The following is an 18,879-nucleotide window of genomic DNA, read 5'->3' as shown; positions in this document are numbered from 1 at the left end:
AAGCCAATGAGAAAAGAAAACAGGATATAGAGAATTTTATAACGCTCTCGCTCTAACTAGTTAATAGTGTAGAGATATATGTCGTCCATAATAATCTTTCCCAATACTGATTGATTCAATACATTGTACGTATGGATCTGCCATTTAAACAAGTGGCGGAACCACACACTTTCTGGTTGCTTATTACCACCCAATTTTGTGTTATCATCCTGATATATAAAAGCGTTTCAAAATTATTAATAATTGAGAACTTATACGCAAAAAGTGTATTTCTAAAGTGATATTTCCTAACTAGTGCCTCCTCCCTTTATACTGATATATGCGAATTCAGCGTGTTAATTCAAAACACGTTATTAAACCCAAATGTAGGAATTTGAACTCTGCTAAATACTTCAAATTATGTTAATATTTAACAGTCGTTTCGCCATTATACACCATGGACATTATAACGCATATTTCAGAATATCTGTGCATACAGTATGCTATGCCGACTAATTCTATTCAAAGAGTAAGGCTCTATGACTGATATGTAGATTTAAATTTTTGTAAAAGTGGATAGACCTGTTTGAAAAAAATTGATGAATTGGAAAAAAGTTAGAAGTCTAGAATATAACATTCATGATTCTTTTAAATTATTGATCATATAATGCTTTCTTGTACAATGTTCAATACAATATTAAGCTTTTTTTTTATAAGCAATGGCTAATTATTAATATAAAGGATGAATTAAAGATCCGTTTGGAAAATTCTATGCATTTATTCAAGTACAATTTTAATCTGAATAGCATGCTGATTTTACAATACACCTCCTGGAAAATTAAGACGATATTCAATATTCACTATAAAGTTATAAACCATAAAGATATAAGTAATCAATAAATGGTATAAGGGAATAAAACGAGCCTAAGTAAGCCAATTGTAAATTATATCAAAATTAATAAATCAAATACGCTACTAACATTGTTTTCATTTATCGTATCCCATAAGTATTTCAAATCCAGTTTTGCTATGTATTTCAATAATTCTAACTCAGCTATAAATATAAAAGAGCATAATAGCTTCCATTGAAATATTTCTTCACTCACGAGCCTGAGCGCAAAGCATAACGATATTATTCTTTCGCCTTTTACTAAAGAATACCGTGTTTTGCGCTCGATAAGGGCTTTAGGCAATTTTTTGTCAGTCTTTTTTTAAATGAGAAAAAAGACAATTATAAATAAAAGAAAAAGAGAGAGTTGTATTTTTAGAATGAGCTATCCAATAGCATAAGTGTGGTCAAAGGCTTCCAGATATTATGAATAACTATTGTCTCTTAACGAGCAATATAAGAATTAGTTTGGATCAGTTGGAATCTATCTACATTGCAATACTATCGTGCTTCTGAAGTAAGATACAAAGCCATGATTATTAAGCGGTATCGTTGGTTATGAATCCTTGGAAGAAATATTCTTCTTATTTAAACAGATTTATCCCTAATGATTTTATGTGATTGATGGAGGTAGGTAAATTCTATAAATAATTCAAAATATGAATCTAAAATAACTGCGCCTCGCGAATTGCTAGATTATTTTTTGTAAACAATACTTGTGGTTTGATCAAGTTTATACTGGATAAAAAAATGGCCGCTGTAGCATCATCAACTGTCGGTAAGGGCAAAGATAGCAAGCTGTCTGAAAAAAATTTCACCGCCGCCTTAGATGTGGAGGGCTCCACTCCTCTGACCAGCGTACAATTGGATGGTCTGGTAAGCAGTTACAATCAAGTTCTTTTTTAGATTAATTTTAATTCGCTCTTTTGATACAGGTTGTCCTTAAAATCATTAAGCATTGTCGTGAATCGTTCCCATCTTCTGTCACTGGTCAACTCCTTGGCCTTGATGTTGATGGTGTGCTTGAAGTAACAAACTGTTTCCCGTTCCCAGGGAGCAAGGAAGACGATGATGAAAATGTTGATGGAGCACAATATCAGCTCGATATGCTCCGGTGTCTTCGTGAAATTAATGTTGATAACAATACTGTTGGATGGTACTACTCTACTTATCTTGGTTCATCCATGAATCAATCCTTGATCGACACACAATTCAACTACCAGAAAGGATTGGGCAACAAGAGCATTGTAATCGTACATGATGTATCGCGTTCAGCGCAAGGCAATTTGTCATTGCGTGCTTTCAGATTGAAAAACTCGTTTATGGAAGCATATAAAGAGAAGAAATTCACTACTGAGAGGTATTTAATTATGATATATATTTGGTGAAGTTTATAACCGGCATATTAACCCTTACTCCACTCTTTCAATCTTCATTTTAGTCTGGCTAAGGCCAAACTCAATTTCAGCAACATTTTCGAGGAGCTTCCTATTCAAATCCACAACTCCCACCTGCTGACAGCCATGCTTTATGAGCTTGAAGATCTCTCACTTAAAACTGGCCAGCCAATTGAAGGTACCTCTGCTCTACGTGCTGACGATGATCTCCCCACGCCCCTAGCGCCTAACTTCGACATGTTGGAGTTATCCCTTGATCCTTATATTGAGAAAAACTTGGAGCTTTTGATGGAGAGCATCGATGAGCACCAAAGTGATCAGAACAACCACCAGTATTGGCAGCGATCTGTTGCTCGTGAGCAGGCCAAAATTCAACAGTACCTGCAGAAGAGAGTATGTTTTTACTTTAACTCCTGTTTTCCTTTATGTTGCTTATTTAAGCTGTTTTTTTTATTCAGAGGCAAGAAAACGTTCAGCGACAAGCACAGGGTTTGCCTCCGCTTCCTGAGGAAGATGTCAGTCAGATGTTCCGCATACCCCCCGAGCCTTCACGACTTGATTCTCTGCTAATTAACGCTCAGATTCACCAGTACTGCCGGCAGATTAATCAATTTGTGGGACCTTCTCTTTCTAAACTGTATTTAGCAGGGGAACTGCAAAAGTAAATTGTGGGGGGATTTCACGTTATCTTGTTATATTGTTTGAATAAAAATGGTCGCAATTTTTATATCCATTCATCTCAAGAGTATTCAGCGAGATTTTTCCTATTTTGAAAGTGCTTGAAACAATATACGAAATACTTGCGCCGAGAATAATAACATTGAAAAACCTCAACTATTGAATTATTAATAGTGGACAAATTTATTTACACCGCAAGATATTTGATGAACCAAATATTAACTATTCACAGTTACACTTTAAATTAAAGCAGCATAAAGCTCAACTTAGTAATTTTAATTACTAAGATAATTGAAGGCATTGGAAACTTTCAGAATTGAACATGCTCTGCAACAATATGTGCATGCAGAGCATCAATTGTCTCAAAATCCTTTCGACATTCTCCATACTGGCAAATAAATTTCTCTTCATCTTCTTCGGCCCTCATATTTTCCATCTCTTCTCTCTTCTGGTGTTTGGCCAGCCGTCGCCTGTACAGATCGTCGGTCCTCTTGTTTTGGTGCTGTAGCACTCGAAGCATGGATACGGTTCGCTCATGTTTTTCATCATATTCGCGTACCATTTCGCGAGCAACTATATCTCGCATTGCTAACTGGCGAGAATGTCGTTCTTCAATATGGTCTAGGCGCTGCAAAATTTCCGAGTTCTGGCGTTTTAAGGCGATATTTTGTGCTTCAACCTCGTGCACACGTGCATCGAAAAACTTTAGTATCTCGGGGAGGTCAAGATTGTTTTTATGTGAAAGTGAATGGATTGTAGGGGATGCCATGCTGGTAGTTGAAGGAGGTACTGATTGACTCCTCGAGAAGTCTAAATTTTGTAGTTTTTCATCAGTAACACTCAGTTTATTTGCTAGCTCAAGCCGTGCCTGAACGTCCAATTTATCTGTCGTCATATGTTCAATCCGTCCTCTTTCGCCCACCGCGTGTTGGTTTTGCATTTCACTTGTTGGATAAGGAAGGGATGATTGAGAGTGATGTATAATTGCAGATGTTGTGGACATGTTGCACTTAGGAATCTCTATTATACTAATTGCTTTCGCCCAGAGAGACTCGTTGGAAAACTCTGTTTCCGCGGTGTTACGCTGTGCAGGTTTGGATCGTGGAATACCTCCAGTAGAAAGAACACTTTCGCGCAAAAATCCCACATACATTACTCGATTTAACAGTACACCGCCGCCAAATCCCTCACCCGCTGAGTCCCATTTATTAGTTACGCTGTTCTTAACCATGTCCACGGTAGGTTGATCTACCAGTGCAATTTCCATTCTTTCATTTTGGAGATCTAAACACAGTATTGATACTTTAGGTATTGGAGATTCGTGAAGTATAGTTATCAAGGAGCAACGAAATATCCAGTTGTCACATTTCGATAGGACCGGTCCTACATTTGATGCACTAAAAATAAACAATCGGTGTCTATCCAAATTGCAAGCTCATGAAATTACCAGGTTTACAGTTAGGAGTAAGGAGAAAAGATTTCAATTCGAGTTTCAATTCCTCGCTTTTAATGAACCTTTGAGCGTCCTCTAACAAAATATGTATAATATGAGGAAAAAATCTATACAAAATATGAAGTTATAATGAGTGAATGATTATGAGTTTCCTCAATTATTAATGTGAATAGAAAGTTCTACGCACCGGTCTCGAATCTGGTATCTGCCTGATAAATCATCAGTAGGAATTACGATATGGTGTGTTGCTGGCAAGATCTCCAAAGGAGCGGAACTTTGTGGTGAATTATTCAAAATATCCGTAGATGCTATTGATGCTGTTTTTTTCAATGATTTAGACCATTCTTCGTTTGCTTGTTCTTTATTCGCAACGTTTTTTAAAGTGGGTATTGCAGAATTAGTTGCTTGTGACACTTCATGAGATGTTGTGATTGCGGTATTTGTATCTGCTTTGTCTTGAAGACTGGATTTACCTTTAGTGGTCGCAGAAGTAGATATAGATGAGAAAATATTGCATAATGAAAAAAAAAAACATGCTATCGTCACACCTTTATTACTATTATCGGGCGATAAAGTTTCTACTCGACGTGTTTTGGGTGGGATATTTTGCGATGGGAACGCTGCCTATTGAGAATAAAAGTAAAAAAGGGCACATGTATTAGAGAGAATGTTTAAGAAAAAAAATATATATAAACTACCGGTCTTTTTTTGCTTTTGTTATCTGTTCTGATATTCTCGGTCTCCAGATTATTATGAACTTCTAAGTTTCCCCAATCAACATTATCACCTGTTTTATGTTGTACTGAGGAAGGTCCGGTGGAAGTTCCTCTGTGACTATGGCGCTTATGCGTAATATATTCTCTCAAATTCTTACTTGAATCTTGCATCTTTGGTTTATTATGTTTTCCCTTTTTGCCTCTGCGAGATTGGTTCCTCGAATGTGATTGTGTATTCAAAGGAGAAGCTGGAAACTTAGAGTCAGAATCAGAAATTACAACGACACTATCAGTATCCCGGTCTGAGATTATTAAAGTATCTATATCTCTGGTTTCGTTGCAATCTTTCATAGCAAAATGAGATCGCGTCGAGTCGATAAATAATTTTGGAATGAACTTTTTGAGATAGTATTAGGTTAGGTTATAGTTTATTTAATAAGTGGTTTGCCGCTAGGGACGATTAAATTCCATTGGAAACAAAGCTCATTTAGCTATGGCGATCAAAATTGTCCCTTTAGGAGCAGGACAGGATGTAGGTCGTAGCTGTGTTCTGGTGACAATAGGTGGCCGCAATATAATGTTTGACTGTGGAATGCACATGGGATATAATGATGAACGGCGTTTTCCCGATTTCACATATATTTCAAAGCAGGGGAATTTCGATGAATTGCTCGACTGTGTTATTATATCACATTTCCATCTCGATCACTGTGGAGCTCTCCCTTTTTTCACTGAGATGTGTGGATATAATGGACCTGTTTATATGACACATCCAACCAAGGCGATCTGTCCACTATTGCTCGAGGATTACCGTAAAATCACAGTGGATCGTAAAGGAGAGACCAACTTTTTTACCTCGCAGCATATCAAAGACTGTATGAAAAAAGTTATTCCGGTCAATTTGCATCAGACGGTAAAAGTCGATGAGGAGCTGGAGATTAAAGCATACTATGCAGGTCATGTGCTTGGAGCGGCTATGTTCTACGTACGGGTCGGTCAAGAATCAGTTGTCTATACTGGTGATTATAATATGACACCTGATAGACACCTAGGTAGTGCATGGATTGATAAAGTGCAGCCAGATGTATTAATTACTGAAAGTACCTATGCCACAACAATACGCGATTCTAAACGGAGCCGTGAGCGCGATTTCATTAAGCAGGTACACGACTGCGTTTCACAAGGAGGAAAAGTAATCATCCCTGTGTTTGCTCTTGGACGTGCTCAAGAATTGTGTATCCTTCTCGAAACTTACTGGGAGCGGATGGACCTTCGAGTGCCAATTTATTTCTCAGCGGGACTAACTGAGCGAGCAAATCACTATTACAAGCTATTCATAGGGTGGACGAACGAGAAGATTAAATCCACCTTCGTGGAGCGAAACATGTTTGATTTCAAGCACATATCTGCATGGGATCGTGCCTATGCCGATCAGCCTGGACCGATGGTACTATTTGCTACGCCCGGAATGCTACATATCGGAGTATCCCTCGAGGTCTTTAAGAAATGGGCACCTGACCCGAAAAACATGGTGATTATGCCCGGGTTTTGCGTGGCTGGAACCGTAGGCAGCAAAGTTCTCAAAGGAGCCAAAGAGATTCCTGATCCACAGGGCCATTACAACGCTCCCCCAATTCGTGTCAATTTGCAAGTAAGAAACCTTTCGTTTAGCGCCCATGCAGACGCAAAAGGCATTATGCAACTCATTAGACAATGCGAACCGCGGAATGTTGTGCTTGTGCATGGTGAAAAGGATAAGATGGGATTTTTACGGACTAAAATAGTCAAAGAATTCGGGATTGATTGCTTTTACCCGGCAAATGGGACAACGATTAGTTTAGAAACATCGCGCAAAGTTCCCGTAGATGTGTCGACACAATTATTGAAGCAATCGTTGAATATGGCTGCAAAATATTCGGCAGAAGGCCCAACGGAGGGTGTTGAAGTTCATGGGGTATTAGTTATGCGGGATGGGCGACCGAAGCTACTGGAGGCAGAAAATGCGGTGGACGATCCAGCTCTACCGCGACATAAGCTAACCTTTAGTACAATTAAACGGTTCAACAGGGCAGCTTTATTAGGCAATGGGGATTCCGCTGGACATCAAGCTCTCCACCTGCTTAAAGATGCGCTGCAGAGAGCAATGGAGGGTGTGGTTTCGATCGAGGTTGCCAGCTCTTCAGAACTGAGGTTAAATAGCTTGAGTATACGCGTGCCCGAGGATCCCGAGGAGCGGGCAACGGGATTACAGTTCACATGGGATTACGAGGACGACAGCATTGCTAATCGGGCAATCTCCATTTTTCAAGCTGTTCTATAATTATAGACTGTAAATATATCTTGCTATATCTTGGCCTGAGTTTAGATTGCATTCCACTAAATCATACTCGGTCAGTATCTTCATTATCAATGTATTTGTGTAACTTAATTTGTGTTAAACGTGGATCGTTCTCAAACAGCACCTTCCAAAATGCTCCCACACGGGAGGGTTTCTATTTTTTTCTCATTTTTTTCCCGATTTTATTTTGAATCCCTGAGGTCCCGAGCTTCATTGACAACAGAAGTTGCTCTGTGGCTAATCCGCTCTCTATCTCCTTTGCAATAAGCAAATCATGCGAAATGTCTAACACTAAACCCACCGTCGATAATGCGGTAATGGCTTTATATTGATTTACTGTCCCACCTATCCACCTGCTTACTTGTGTACTTTGTAGGCCCCGCTCAAAGGCACACACCGCCCGCATATTAATGCTGGAGATTCCATTATATCCATCGAAGAGCCGAAGCCGGAAGTATTGTCGAAAGAAAAGACTGTAATGCACCAAGATCATGAAAATGAGCACCATGAGGATGACGATTTCGATTGGAATGAGGACGATGAGTCTATGATCAATAATGCCCACCCGACAATTCCGGCTTCTTCTCGCTCTATCTTCTATTCTCTCCTCTGGCCTACATTTGTTATTCTCGTCACTTTGGGATTAGTTGCTTCGTCAGTGGTGCTTGGTATTAAGGATGCGAATTCTCATTTGCGCTTATGGTTTACTTGGCTGGCATTTGTTTTTGTTATGCAAGGGCTGACGGATGTGGGAATTTACTTGATTCCTTGGGCAGTACGCAAGCTAACGCTTTGGTTTAGCCCAAAGAAAACCGAACGAGTAATGACTAGGCTGGAGGTTGGTAGAAATGTGCGTTTTATACCTTACGGTGTATTAATTCCATTCTATTTAGCACTATATCACTCTATCTTTTTACATCAAATTACTGATAATTTCTTCATGGGCGTGGGGAGGTTTTGCAGTATGCCAACAACTGTTCAATATCCCACCATCGCATTACAAATTCGTTCCCAACCGTATTTTGCAATGCGTGTTTTATGGTGCCCTATTATTGTTAGTAGAAAAGATCCTGCTTCAAATCATTACAACCCGTTTCCACCAAAAGGCTTATGAATCTCGGATCAGAGATAATGAGTACGCGTTGTGGGGTAATATAACGTCTGTTTTCAGATGGCGTTTATTAAGCTAATCACTTGTGTTAAATTAGTGTTGGATCGGTTTAAAAAGGTGATCAAGCGGTACGAGGACTCTAATTTGGTCGATCGCTTGCGCAGACGGACTCAAGGAGAAAATAGCCCACGCAACTCTATTTCCGATTATCCACACATTGATACGCCAATGCACGAGAAAAGTCAGTTTGGCAAAATTGAGCGTACTTATACAGAAGGAAGCACCTTTTCTCCCTTTAATAAGCGCCATAACCCTTTTCAGAACATAAGTCTTCCGGACACAAATTTATTTGGTTTGGTCGCCCCCCCTGGAATTAAGTCAGATGAGGATGAGACGATATATCGAGCGAAGAAACTTGCTCGCAAACTCTTTGAGGCTTTAATTCACGATGATGTAGAACACTCAGATGAACGACGCACAAAACCTGCAAAACTAACTGGCCCGCGAGATGTGCTTTTGCCTGAAGATTTCATCCCTTACTTCCATACAGAGGAGGAAGCGCGCAATGCATTTTCAATTTTCGATAAGGATGGCAACGGGGACATCAGCAAAAAGGAAATGCGAAGTGCGGTTGTTAACATATATCGTGACCGCAAAGCGATTGCAACAGCATTACGAGACTTGTCGCAATGTACCGGAAAACTCAATGTGATCCTGCTGGTTGTAGCGACAAGCATATGGTTGCTCCTCGTGCTGAGTAGCTTTGACATTGCATTGAGCGGGCTTTTGCCTGTTTGGTCGGCTCTATTAGCATTGAGTTTTGTTTTTGGACAAACTGCAAAAGAATGGTTTGAGAGTGTCATATTTGTTTTTGTAACACATCCATTTGATGCTGGTGACCGTATATTTTTGAACGGGACACACATGGTGGTGAAGCACATTGGATTGTTGACAACATTGTTTGCGCGCTGGGATGGGTAAATTTCTATGCCTCTTGATCTACTATCAGACACAAGTGAAATAACAACCGATTTTATATAGGACTATGATTTACATCCCTAATTTCCAACTCTCAACTCAGAACATCGAAAACATTCGTAGGAGTGGCCATCAATCTGAAGTTATTAGTATGTATATTGCAATTTTCTTCCTTCCAATTGCACTATCATTTAACTCTTATTGGATTATATGATAGAATTGCAAATTGCTCTTGACACCCCCTCGCATAAGCTCTACACGCTTAAAGATCGGTTAAACGAGTGGATTAAAACTGAGGGCGCACGTGATTTTACGGCTGGATCAGGCAATGTGCTGTTTAATGACATGTTCAATATGAACAAACTTGAGCTCTTAATAAGTTTTGAGCACAAATCAAATTGGCAAGATATGGGTGCGCGATATGGACGAAGGACAAGGGTAATAATTAGAGATGCATATTTGAAGAAGCTCCTAGAATTGACTGCATTTTAAATACTTCTAGCTGCTATTTGCGCTAAAAGAGATAATTGAGGGACTTGATATTAAATATTACAACGTTCCCCAGCCAGTCTTTCCTGTACTACCGCCCCGTTCTTCTGAGCATTCCCACGAGCCATCCAATATCAATCAGCCACCAGAATTTCACCGACAAACCACGTCCTCATCTACGTCGTCACACACATTTACCTATCACCCTAGCTCATCTACGGCAGAACATTCTCAGCCTATTTCGGAGGGAAGAACGGGAAGAGGCCAAGAAGGGAACGAAGTAATGCTTGCCATGTGGGCTGCAGCGGCTGCTGCTGCTGCACATCAGCAAGAGGAAGGAGATGAAAAGTAGGCCCCTTTTACAATATTCTACCCTTTATTAGAGAAATATTGTAAAGATAAAAACTCGTTTGTAGATCACAATTATTTGTTCAAAATTTCTAAATATCGGCATGTATTACCTTATATCAACATTTTTTCTACTTGTACCGATTTTATAGATAAAATTTCCAACATTTTTATGAATTGGATTATCTGTGCGGCAAACTTGGATGCAAGGATTCAAGTAATTGCATCCTACCTTCTAATACTCCTGCCAGTGGCTTATCTCTTATCTAAAGTATCGGTGGCAACTAATTTTAATGAAACCATTTACATTATCAGAGTCCACACTCGAGAATATGTCGAGTTCAATCAAAAAGAATATATTTGATGGTCTACACATTCACATATTAAAACCAAAATTAGATCCAAAAGAGGAAAACCGTTTGAAAACAATAATCGAGAATAATGGTTAGTAAAAGAGTCTATGGCATGATCCAAGTTTGTAATTTCGAAAATTATCTACAGGTGGCAACATTGAAAGAAATCAACGAAAGGCCAATCTGATAATAACAGCACTGAGAGCCCCCGCAAGAGTTCTAAGACATATACACTCTGTCAAGGTTAATTGAGCGCTTTTTCACAGAATTCAATTTTTTTTATCCAGCCGTAGTTTACCGCTATTACCAAGAATATTAGGTTCCAGTCATCCACAAGGAATGGGTTGATAAAAGGTGGTGAATTAATTAAAAGATAAATGCTACTAATTATTTTATGCTAATCTAAGAGTCCAAAGTTTTAAATCCGGCAAACGATTGAATGTTGACGTGAGCGAGTATCGTCTTGATTTTAGCAACTTGGTTTCAACACGTCCATATGAGCACTCTGAGCCACAAGCACATACTTCTTCGCGAGAAACAAGTGATGAAGAAGGTATTAGTATATTTCACTGAAATTTTGATTTTTTCTCTTATTTGTCTTCGTATATATTCTAGATGCCCCTCTTGCTCGAGGCTTTTTAAATGTCAAGTATGAATGTCAGCGCCCAACCCCTCTAATCCCTAGAGAGAACCATGAGCTCATTGAGCAGTTGGAGATAATAGAACGTGCACGAGAAGTGATGGTGGAAGAAAAGCGAGCGCTTAGTTACAGACATGCCATTTCTGCCCTCAAGGTATTAGTTACACAATGATGAATTCTTATAGTGAATTGATTTTGAATAATATAATCCATCTCCTAGGCCTATCCAGCCAAAATAAAATCATACAAAGAAGCTCTCAAAATACGAGGTGCCTTTTTAATCCTGTTTTATTTAGCCGAAGCAAAATAAAGATGGTTTCTAATATAGGTGTGGGATCAACTATTGGTGAGCATATTCGCGTATATCTGGAAACAGGTGTCATTCCCGAAGCGGAGCAGCTCCAGCATGATGAACGATTCAAAGCACTGAATGAATTCTGCGGCATCTTTGGTATATTGCTTTCGAAAACGGATTTAAAAATTTCTCGCTCAAAGAGATATACAATAGGGGTTGGCGCCAAGACAGCAAATGTATGGTATGAACAGGGCCATCGCACTATTGATGACATCCGGCAGTTTGTGAAGCTTTCATCGCAAACTCAACGAGTAGGGCTAGAATTATATGAAGATTTTATAAAAAAGTAGGTGGGGGATATCTGGACACTTTAACCTCTCTTTAAACGTTACTGTTAATTAGATTATCCCGAAAAGATGTCGAAGAAATAACTACAATTGTCGCCAACCATTTGGAAGCTATTGACCCGCAGTGTGTCTATACAGTTGTGGGCGGATATCGGTACAGAATCATTGATAAAAATATTACATTTATTCTAATATTTCTCATCGATCATAGTCGTGGAAAAGAGTTGGGAGGCGATGTTGATATGGTCATAAGTCATCCAGTGGACGATGTGTGCGAACATTTGCTTAGTGATATTCTTGAGCGATTGACAGATGCAGGTGAGACTGACAATTGATTTAGTTGTAAGACATGGATAAATAATTAGAGTTTTTTTTTACAGGCATACTAAAATATAAACTATGGTATGGCAAGCCAAGCCGGCATTTAAAGGGCGATATATTGAGATACGATTCGGAAGAGACTGGTAGACAAAGCTTTGATAACTTGGACAAAGTAGTCACGGTTTATTATATCCAAAGAATTTGAAAATTAAATTTCCTCCTTTATAGTGCTTTGTAGCAATTCGGCAGCCATCTACTGGCATATATCGTCAGCTGGATATTATCGTTGCGTTTCCCTCTGAGTACGCAACAGCAATAGTTGGGTGGACAGGATCGAGGCAATTTGAAAGATCCTTAAAAGCGTATGCCACGAAAGTGAGTTTGGAATAAATTAACCGACTAGTTACATTTTTAACTCTTTTGCTTAAAAAAAGGAAAAAAGAATGATTTTCGCGAGCCACGGCCTCTTCACTGACACTCAACCACGTGAGCGTATCCCTATACGAAGTGAGCGGGAGTTGTTTGAGGTCCTTGGACTCCCTTGGATCGAACCCGAGTATAGAAATTGTTAGCATTCAAAAATATATTAACTTATTTCTGTGTATACTTTGGCTAAATTAATATCTGCCTCTTGTATGGGTTCTCAGTGTATGTGATAGTATCTCTTAGTATCGTTGTCCACCATTCAATAATATGTTTAAATTTCCATAATTATTCTGGTCTCGAAGTGGAAGCGAGCTGTATATCATAAAAGCTTCTTTCGCGTTTCTATCATTTTCTTTCCATATAAACCTAGGGCTGCTGTAATTCGTGACTGCTGAGGTTTAATTGTTCGCACGAGCTAGGGCGTTCGCAAATTTTTTTCGGTCTTTTTTGTCTTTCTTCGAAAATCGAAAATCGAATTGTTTTATCTCCCTCGCATCACTCTACAAAGCTACAATGGCACCTCTTACTATACATCGCGTCGTTGTTGCCTCGATATTCCTCCCATATACTGTCAGTTTCAATATCGAAAAGGATCGCGACGCGAAGCTCAAAAAGGCTGACGAACTCTGCACGGCCCCCATTCCCAACCTTATCGAGGGATTGGCTTCAAAAGCGAATCCACAGCAGCAACAGGAAAAACAAGACCAACAGCCACAGTCCTTATCCCCATTAAAATCCAGAACCTCGGTCTCAGCACGCGATAAAAAGCTGGAGGAGCTCTCTGATCAGCTCTTCTCAGGTCAGAACGAGACTCAGCCCACAACTCGCCTGGTTCAGCCAACTCTCCGTTCACACCGGCATCCTGGTGAGCCCACCAAGGTTATAATTGATAATATAGTGCACCAGGCACGGCGAGCTTCGATAGATAGCTCAAAAATCTTTGCGGACGCGCCGTGGTCAATAGTCCCCGCACGCCAAGGAAATGGGGGTCTGGTGAATGCTATCAATTCTGTCAAGCAAAACTTGACAAAACAAGTGTGGGTTGGGACTCTTGGGATGTCAACCGACGCACTCAATGATAAAATGAAAGGCGATATAAAAATGCGCTTTGCGGAGTACGACTGTATACCAGTTATTGATGGAGTAACTGACATAGAATTTGACGGGCACTACAATGCTTATTGCAAGCAGGTAAGGATTTTTATTTCTAAAGTTTATATATTTTATGAATGACAATCTCTATTTCTGCCTTGCTAGGTACTCTGGCCGACATTCCACTATGTTGTCCTAGATAACCCAAAGAGCAAAGTATTCGAGGATGACCATGCCTGGAACCACTATGTCACATTGAATCAACATTTTGCCGACACGATTGTTGCACATTACCAACCCGGTGATATCAGTGAGTACATTTTGCAATGTCAATGACATGTGGCTTGCCAATTTATCAGATTCACTCATATAATCTTACTCCTGTAGTATGGATCAACGATTATCACCTAATGCTTGTGCCTGAATTGCTCCGCAAGAAGCTTCCCAATGCGATTATTGGGTTTTTCCTCCATGTTCCATTCCCAAGTTCGGAATTGTTCCGTTGTCTGGCAGGTATGAAATACTACCCTACTTTTTTTACTTTTTTATCTTCCGCCGTTCGAGTCTATTAACCTCTTTATGCCGCTTTAGTACGAGAAGAGCTTTTAAAGGGAATCCTCGGATCTGATTTAATTGGATTCCAAACCTACAGGTATTATATGGAATTGCAAATCTAGCATACTTAACACTTATCTCGACCATGCTTCTCTATAGCTTCGCACGTCATTTTCTGCAAACCTGCTCACGCATACTTTCTCTTGAGACATCTCCCAAAGGAATCCAGATGGAGAATAACTTTGTAAGCGTTGGCATCTTCCCTATCGGAATTGACCTGGTTTCTCTCAATGAGAAACGCCGAAATCCTGAAGTAGCCGACTGGATAAAAGTCCTTAAGGAAAAATACGCAGGCAAAACTTTGATCGTTGCGCGCGATAAGCTTGACTACATCAAAGGCATACGGCAGAAGCTACTCGCATTCGAACAGTTCTTAATTCGATATCCTGAGTGGCAGGGCAAAGTTGTACTGATTCAGGTTGCTCTTTCGACATCTGAGCAGAATGAGCTACAGGCACAGCTGACTGACGTAATTTCAAGGATAAACCACCGATTTTCTAATCTGGCCTATCAGCCTGTTATTTATCTTCATCAAGGTAAATCTATTTTATGACAATAATCCTGTTATTTCTGCTTACTTATTCTCATGCCTGTATAGACATCAGCTTCAGTCAATATCTAGCACTCCTCACGGCTGCCGATTGTTGCCTAATCACTCCACTTAGAGATGGGATGAATTTAACATCGCACGAGTACGTGGTGTGTCAGGAGGGGAAATACGCCCCCCTGATCTTGAGTGAGGTACGTATCTTCATTCGCCCAAGGCTAGCCTTTGAAGTGGTTCAAGCATCGATGTTAATTGGTGGTTTATTTATTCCTAGTTTGCTGGAACTTATGGAAGTTTCGGTGCTTGCTTCAGAGTAAATCCATGGGATTATAGAAGCGTTGCAGAGGCAATTGAAGAAGCGCTCACGATCAATGCAGAAGAGCGCGAAGCACGGTGGAAAGAGCTGTACAAGAATGTGACTACTAATACAGGTAGGTTTTGTGTGCCTATGGCCTATTTTGTTTCCATTAACAACGCGTGATTTTTTATTCTCTCTGATAGCTCAATACTGGACAGAATCCTTTATATCCGAGTGTGAGAAAATCCATACTGATATGCAACGCCGCTGCTCAATTCACATCCCACACCTAAATCCCCGATCCTTCATTGCGGAGTTTCAAAAGGCGAAACGTCGCCTCTTCCTGCTCGACTATGATGGAACTATTGTTCCCTACGAAAAGGACCCTAGCGCCATGGAAAACGCTTCCCATCGACTGTTTAATCTGCTCAAAAGCCTTACTGCTGATAAACGTAATGAGGTTTGGATCCTCTCTGGCCGTACAACCGCATCACTCGAAGAAAGATTTTCAGATCTCCCAAGTATCGGTTTGGTCGCCGAGAATGGCGCGTATTTGCAACATCCTGGTGCGGTTGCCCAGAAGTGGGAATGCCTTGTCCCAGATATGGACATAGGCTGGAAAAAAGAGGTCCTGCGTGTGTTCGAGTATTATACTGAGCGGACCCCTGGATCGTTCATCGAGGAAAAGAACGCATCTGTCGTATGGCACTATCGTAAAGCGGACCATCCTACCTATGGAGCATGGCAGGCTAGCGAGTGTCTGAACCACATTAGCGATTCCTTGACTGTCTATCCCATCCATGCATTCTCTGGAAACAAGAATGTGGAGGTAAATGCAATCACCATCAGTAGTGCTTTTCCCATTCTAAAACTTTTGTGTAGGTTCTCCCGCGAGATGTCAGCAAATCTTCCGCCGTTAATCGTATCCTCTCTGATATAACACGTACCCATGGCTCTCCACCCGATTTCATAATTTGCATAGGCGATGATCGCTCTGACGAGGATATGTTCGATGTTCTTAACAAGGCACAGGAGCGAGGCGAGCTTCATCAGGCGATCACAGTAACCGTAGGGTCAAAGTCATCGGAGGCAAAATTCTTTGTATCTGGGGTTCCTAGTGTGCTGAGCTGCTTGGAGATACTCGTAGAATAGCAACACTTGATCTCGCGATATATTTTTGTATAAAATCTCACACATGTTTGCCTTTATGTTTTGTCATTCTTTTTCCTTATCCCGAAACCCAAGTGGAGCGGATTCGATATTCTTTTTTAAGCAATGATATTTTCCTTTATTCTTGAAAATGGATTTCGAGTTGAGTTTTAAATGGGGAGAAAAGGAATATCATACTGAGCTAGCTTCCTCCTCCACCGCTTCCTCCTCTTTTTTTCCTTCACCGATTTTACCCTGCACCTGTCGCAGCTCAAGCTCCCGTTTTGTCTTGCCGACCTCCTCTAAATAGCGCAGCACATCGGTCAATCTTGACCTTGCATTTTCAAGATTGGGCTAAAGTGGAAAAAAAAAGATATGCGGAGTTTAATAAAAATACTTACTCTATTTTCGCTCAGAACGAGGATACAAACCTGGAATATGTGAACGCCAAATATTGTCTGAACCACCACCTCATCCACTCCGTCTAGATTAAGATCAAGACTCGTGATACCATAGATGGGGTAGGCAAACGTACGCTTCCAGAGCAGACTATACTTGTGCGAGGTCCCGCGTGCTTGATTAAATTTATAATTGAATTCATCAGTTCTTAAAATTTGGCTACAATCTCCTCGGCGGAGTGGCTACCCACCTCTCTTATACGCTAGCAACTCTCTACCATAGGTTCCAAGGAAGATCTCGTTCTCACCATCGTAATCGAAATCCAGCACGTGCGAGCAGAGGATGGAGTCATGATAAGTTGACTGGGGCAGCATGACAGATTTGGAAAGACCGTTGATGGTCACGCCACTACACCATTCGAGAGGAGAAAAATTAATAACGGTTCGCTCGGAGATATGAATATTTAAATGCATACTGAAATATTAGTGCCTCTTCGATAGCAAATGTTACCAATAAGTTAACCTGAGAAGCTGCACGGGATATAAAGCGCAAATATATATGTCAGCCCGGACCAAATTTGTCAGGGGAATAACAAAAGATTTACCATCTGAAGTGAGCTTCGTTACTGGGTCGAAGAGATTCAAAGAGGAAACTGGGCCAAATGTTTTTATGGTATGTGTCGCTGTCTCTGTGCAAAAATTATCCCTCTCGCTGCTGCGAGTGTATACGGCAAGATGGACTGACCCATCTTGGCAACCAGCGGTGATGATCTGGGTGTTGTATTTTTCATAAATATCGAAGCACAAAATGCTGGATTACGATGTTAGAAGGCGGCAAGAAATAAGGAAGAATATGATTTACCTGGAGGGCACTTCTTTAAATTTTGCCAGGAAAGGAAAGTAATTCGCAATATCATGCTCTCTGAACTGGTTAGTCGATTCATCCTAACAAATCAAATGGTTACAAAACGACTTATACAATACTACTGAATGCTATTCTCAAACCTCGAGGAACATATGGACTCGGCCATCCCTCCCGCTGAGTAATAAAGCAATCTGCGACATCCCAGAATGTCGCACTGTTGCATGTGCAAGCTGCATTGGTGTATAATTTATTGGGATGACTGCCATCGAATCTATCCACATTCAAAAATAGCTGAAGCATACGAAAACAGGCAAAAGTGCGCTGCCGATAAAGATGTACCTTCAAGATTAAATAAAGCTTCCTCAAAGTAGGCATTTGGCTTCGAGGTTGCGCCATATATTCTTAGTGCATACTCGTAATGGCAGTCACCTTCTGCATGCCCTTGTAAAATTTGCTAGAAAGGTATGTTTGCAATGGAATATCACCAGATTAAAAATTAATAAACTTCCTCTATCTTACTTTGGCAGTGGTAATCGCGAGAATTAAATTGGTCTTTTGTTGAAAACTTTCAGTGCCATCATCCAGTGCGGGGCGTATTATGGTGCGTTCGAAGGCATCGATAGATATAAATTCAACTATATTTCACCAAAGAGCTAAGATAATGGATCCGTACGGGACCTGAATGTGCAAAACTAACCATCATCCCCTTTTTTTAAATGTACTATTGCAGAATTCCAGTAGCCCTCTCCTGCCACTAAACATCGCACCTCCTGGTTGAAAGCCAGTATAGCGTGCTCCATTGGCTCGTCAAGTAGGGCAGCTGCATTGATGCATTAAAATCAAATATAATAAGAATGGAAGGAGCCAATCAAGTTTGTAGTACCCGTTTCTCGAGGTAGATACGGCAGCCGTGAACAAACATGAGAAGGGAAGGATTTGGGGCGTGGTAGGAACGTTGGGAGTCTCGATTTCAATTTTGCAATTCCATATATGTTCCTAATAAAATCACGAACGTCGATTCACACCACGGTCAGAAGTGAACAATTGAAATACACAGCGGGTAAACATACGCTCTTGACTTCTTTAGTTTTGCAAAATAACATTCATGGAATGCTTTTGTCTGTGAATGTCGATCTTTAGGCTGATGCATAACTCTG

At 40.4% G+C, this 18,879-nt stretch overlaps 7 protein-coding genes across 7 annotated transcripts; 5 read left to right on the top strand and 2 right to left on the bottom strand.

Annotated features, from left to right (window-relative positions):
* Window positions 1-1,618: 1,618 nt before the first annotated feature.
* VTP21DRAFT_7340 (uncharacterized protein) lies at window positions 1,619-2,930 on the top strand (the record flags this gene model as incomplete). Its single annotated transcript, XM_069398071.1, has 4 exons — window positions 1,619-1,744; window positions 1,804-2,228; window positions 2,310-2,658; window positions 2,724-2,930. 4 exons carry the CDS (start codon window positions 1,619-1,621, stop codon window positions 2,928-2,930), a joined length of 1,107 nt encoding a protein of 368 aa, XP_069255567.1.
* Window positions 2,931-3,253: 323 nt separating this feature from the next.
* On the bottom strand, window positions 3,254-5,463 carry VTP21DRAFT_7339 (uncharacterized protein; the record flags this gene model as incomplete). The annotated part of the gene is made up of 6 exons (XM_069398069.1): window positions 3,254-4,326; window positions 4,391-4,503; window positions 4,584-4,869; window positions 4,945-5,020; window positions 5,095-5,198; window positions 5,271-5,463. The coding sequence occupies 6 exons, from the start codon at window positions 5,461-5,463 to the stop codon at window positions 3,254-3,256; spliced, it is 1,845 nt and encodes a 614-aa protein (XP_069255566.1).
* A 142-nt stretch (window positions 5,464-5,605) lies between these two features.
* On the top strand, window positions 5,606-7,432 carry VTP21DRAFT_7338 (uncharacterized protein; the record flags this gene model as incomplete). The annotated part of the gene is made up of 1 exon (XM_069398068.1): window positions 5,606-7,432. The coding sequence occupies one exon, from the start codon at window positions 5,606-5,608 to the stop codon at window positions 7,430-7,432; it is 1,827 nt and encodes a 608-aa protein (XP_069255565.1).
* Window positions 7,433-7,731: 299 nt separating this feature from the next.
* VTP21DRAFT_7337 (uncharacterized protein) lies at window positions 7,732-10,380 on the top strand (the record flags this gene model as incomplete). The annotated part of the gene is made up of 7 exons (XM_069398067.1): window positions 7,732-7,764; window positions 7,827-8,288; window positions 8,344-8,599; window positions 8,659-9,538; window positions 9,603-9,688; window positions 9,757-9,977; window positions 10,042-10,380. The coding sequence occupies 7 exons, from the start codon at window positions 7,732-7,734 to the stop codon at window positions 10,378-10,380; spliced, it is 2,277 nt and encodes a 758-aa protein (XP_069255564.1).
* Window positions 10,381-10,708: 328 nt separating this feature from the next.
* Window positions 10,709-12,904, top strand: VTP21DRAFT_7336 (uncharacterized protein; the record flags this gene model as incomplete). The annotated part of the gene is made up of 13 exons (XM_069398066.1): window positions 10,709-10,820; window positions 10,878-10,972; window positions 11,049-11,083; window positions 11,146-11,282; window positions 11,345-11,523; window positions 11,590-11,638; window positions 11,698-11,820; window positions 11,878-12,010; window positions 12,067-12,165; window positions 12,223-12,329; window positions 12,392-12,504; window positions 12,561-12,707; window positions 12,767-12,904. The coding sequence occupies 13 exons, from the start codon at window positions 10,709-10,711 to the stop codon at window positions 12,902-12,904; spliced, it is 1,467 nt and encodes a 488-aa protein (XP_069255563.1).
* A 367-nt stretch (window positions 12,905-13,271) lies between these two features.
* VTP21DRAFT_7335 (uncharacterized protein) lies at window positions 13,272-16,462 on the top strand (the record flags this gene model as incomplete). The annotated part of the gene is made up of 9 exons (XM_069398065.1): window positions 13,272-13,949; window positions 14,016-14,160; window positions 14,238-14,363; window positions 14,442-14,502; window positions 14,565-15,001; window positions 15,064-15,206; window positions 15,287-15,443; window positions 15,514-16,139; window positions 16,193-16,462. 9 exons carry the CDS (start codon window positions 13,272-13,274, stop codon window positions 16,460-16,462), a joined length of 2,643 nt encoding a protein of 880 aa, XP_069255562.1.
* Window positions 16,463-16,651: 189 nt separating this feature from the next.
* Window positions 16,652-18,872, bottom strand: VTP21DRAFT_7334 (uncharacterized protein; the record flags this gene model as incomplete). The annotated part of the gene is made up of 12 exons (XM_069398064.1): window positions 16,652-16,813; window positions 16,891-17,033; window positions 17,109-17,266; window positions 17,334-17,388; window positions 17,463-17,668; window positions 17,720-17,802; window positions 17,863-17,993; window positions 18,062-18,176; window positions 18,242-18,357; window positions 18,420-18,542; window positions 18,606-18,718; window positions 18,793-18,872. The coding sequence occupies 12 exons, from the start codon at window positions 18,870-18,872 to the stop codon at window positions 16,652-16,654; spliced, it is 1,485 nt and encodes a 494-aa protein (XP_069255561.1).
* Window positions 18,873-18,879: the final 7 nt, after the last annotated feature.

The sequence above is a fragment of the Calcarisporiella thermophila genome, assembly GCF_041956535.1.
Source record: "Calcarisporiella thermophila strain CBS 279.70 unplaced genomic scaffold VTP21scaffold_3, whole genome shotgun sequence".
NCBI lineage: Eukaryota > Fungi > Calcarisporiellomycota > Calcarisporiellomycetes > Calcarisporiellales > Calcarisporiellaceae > Calcarisporiella > Calcarisporiella thermophila.
This window is presented reverse-complemented; position numbering and strand designations above follow the sequence as displayed.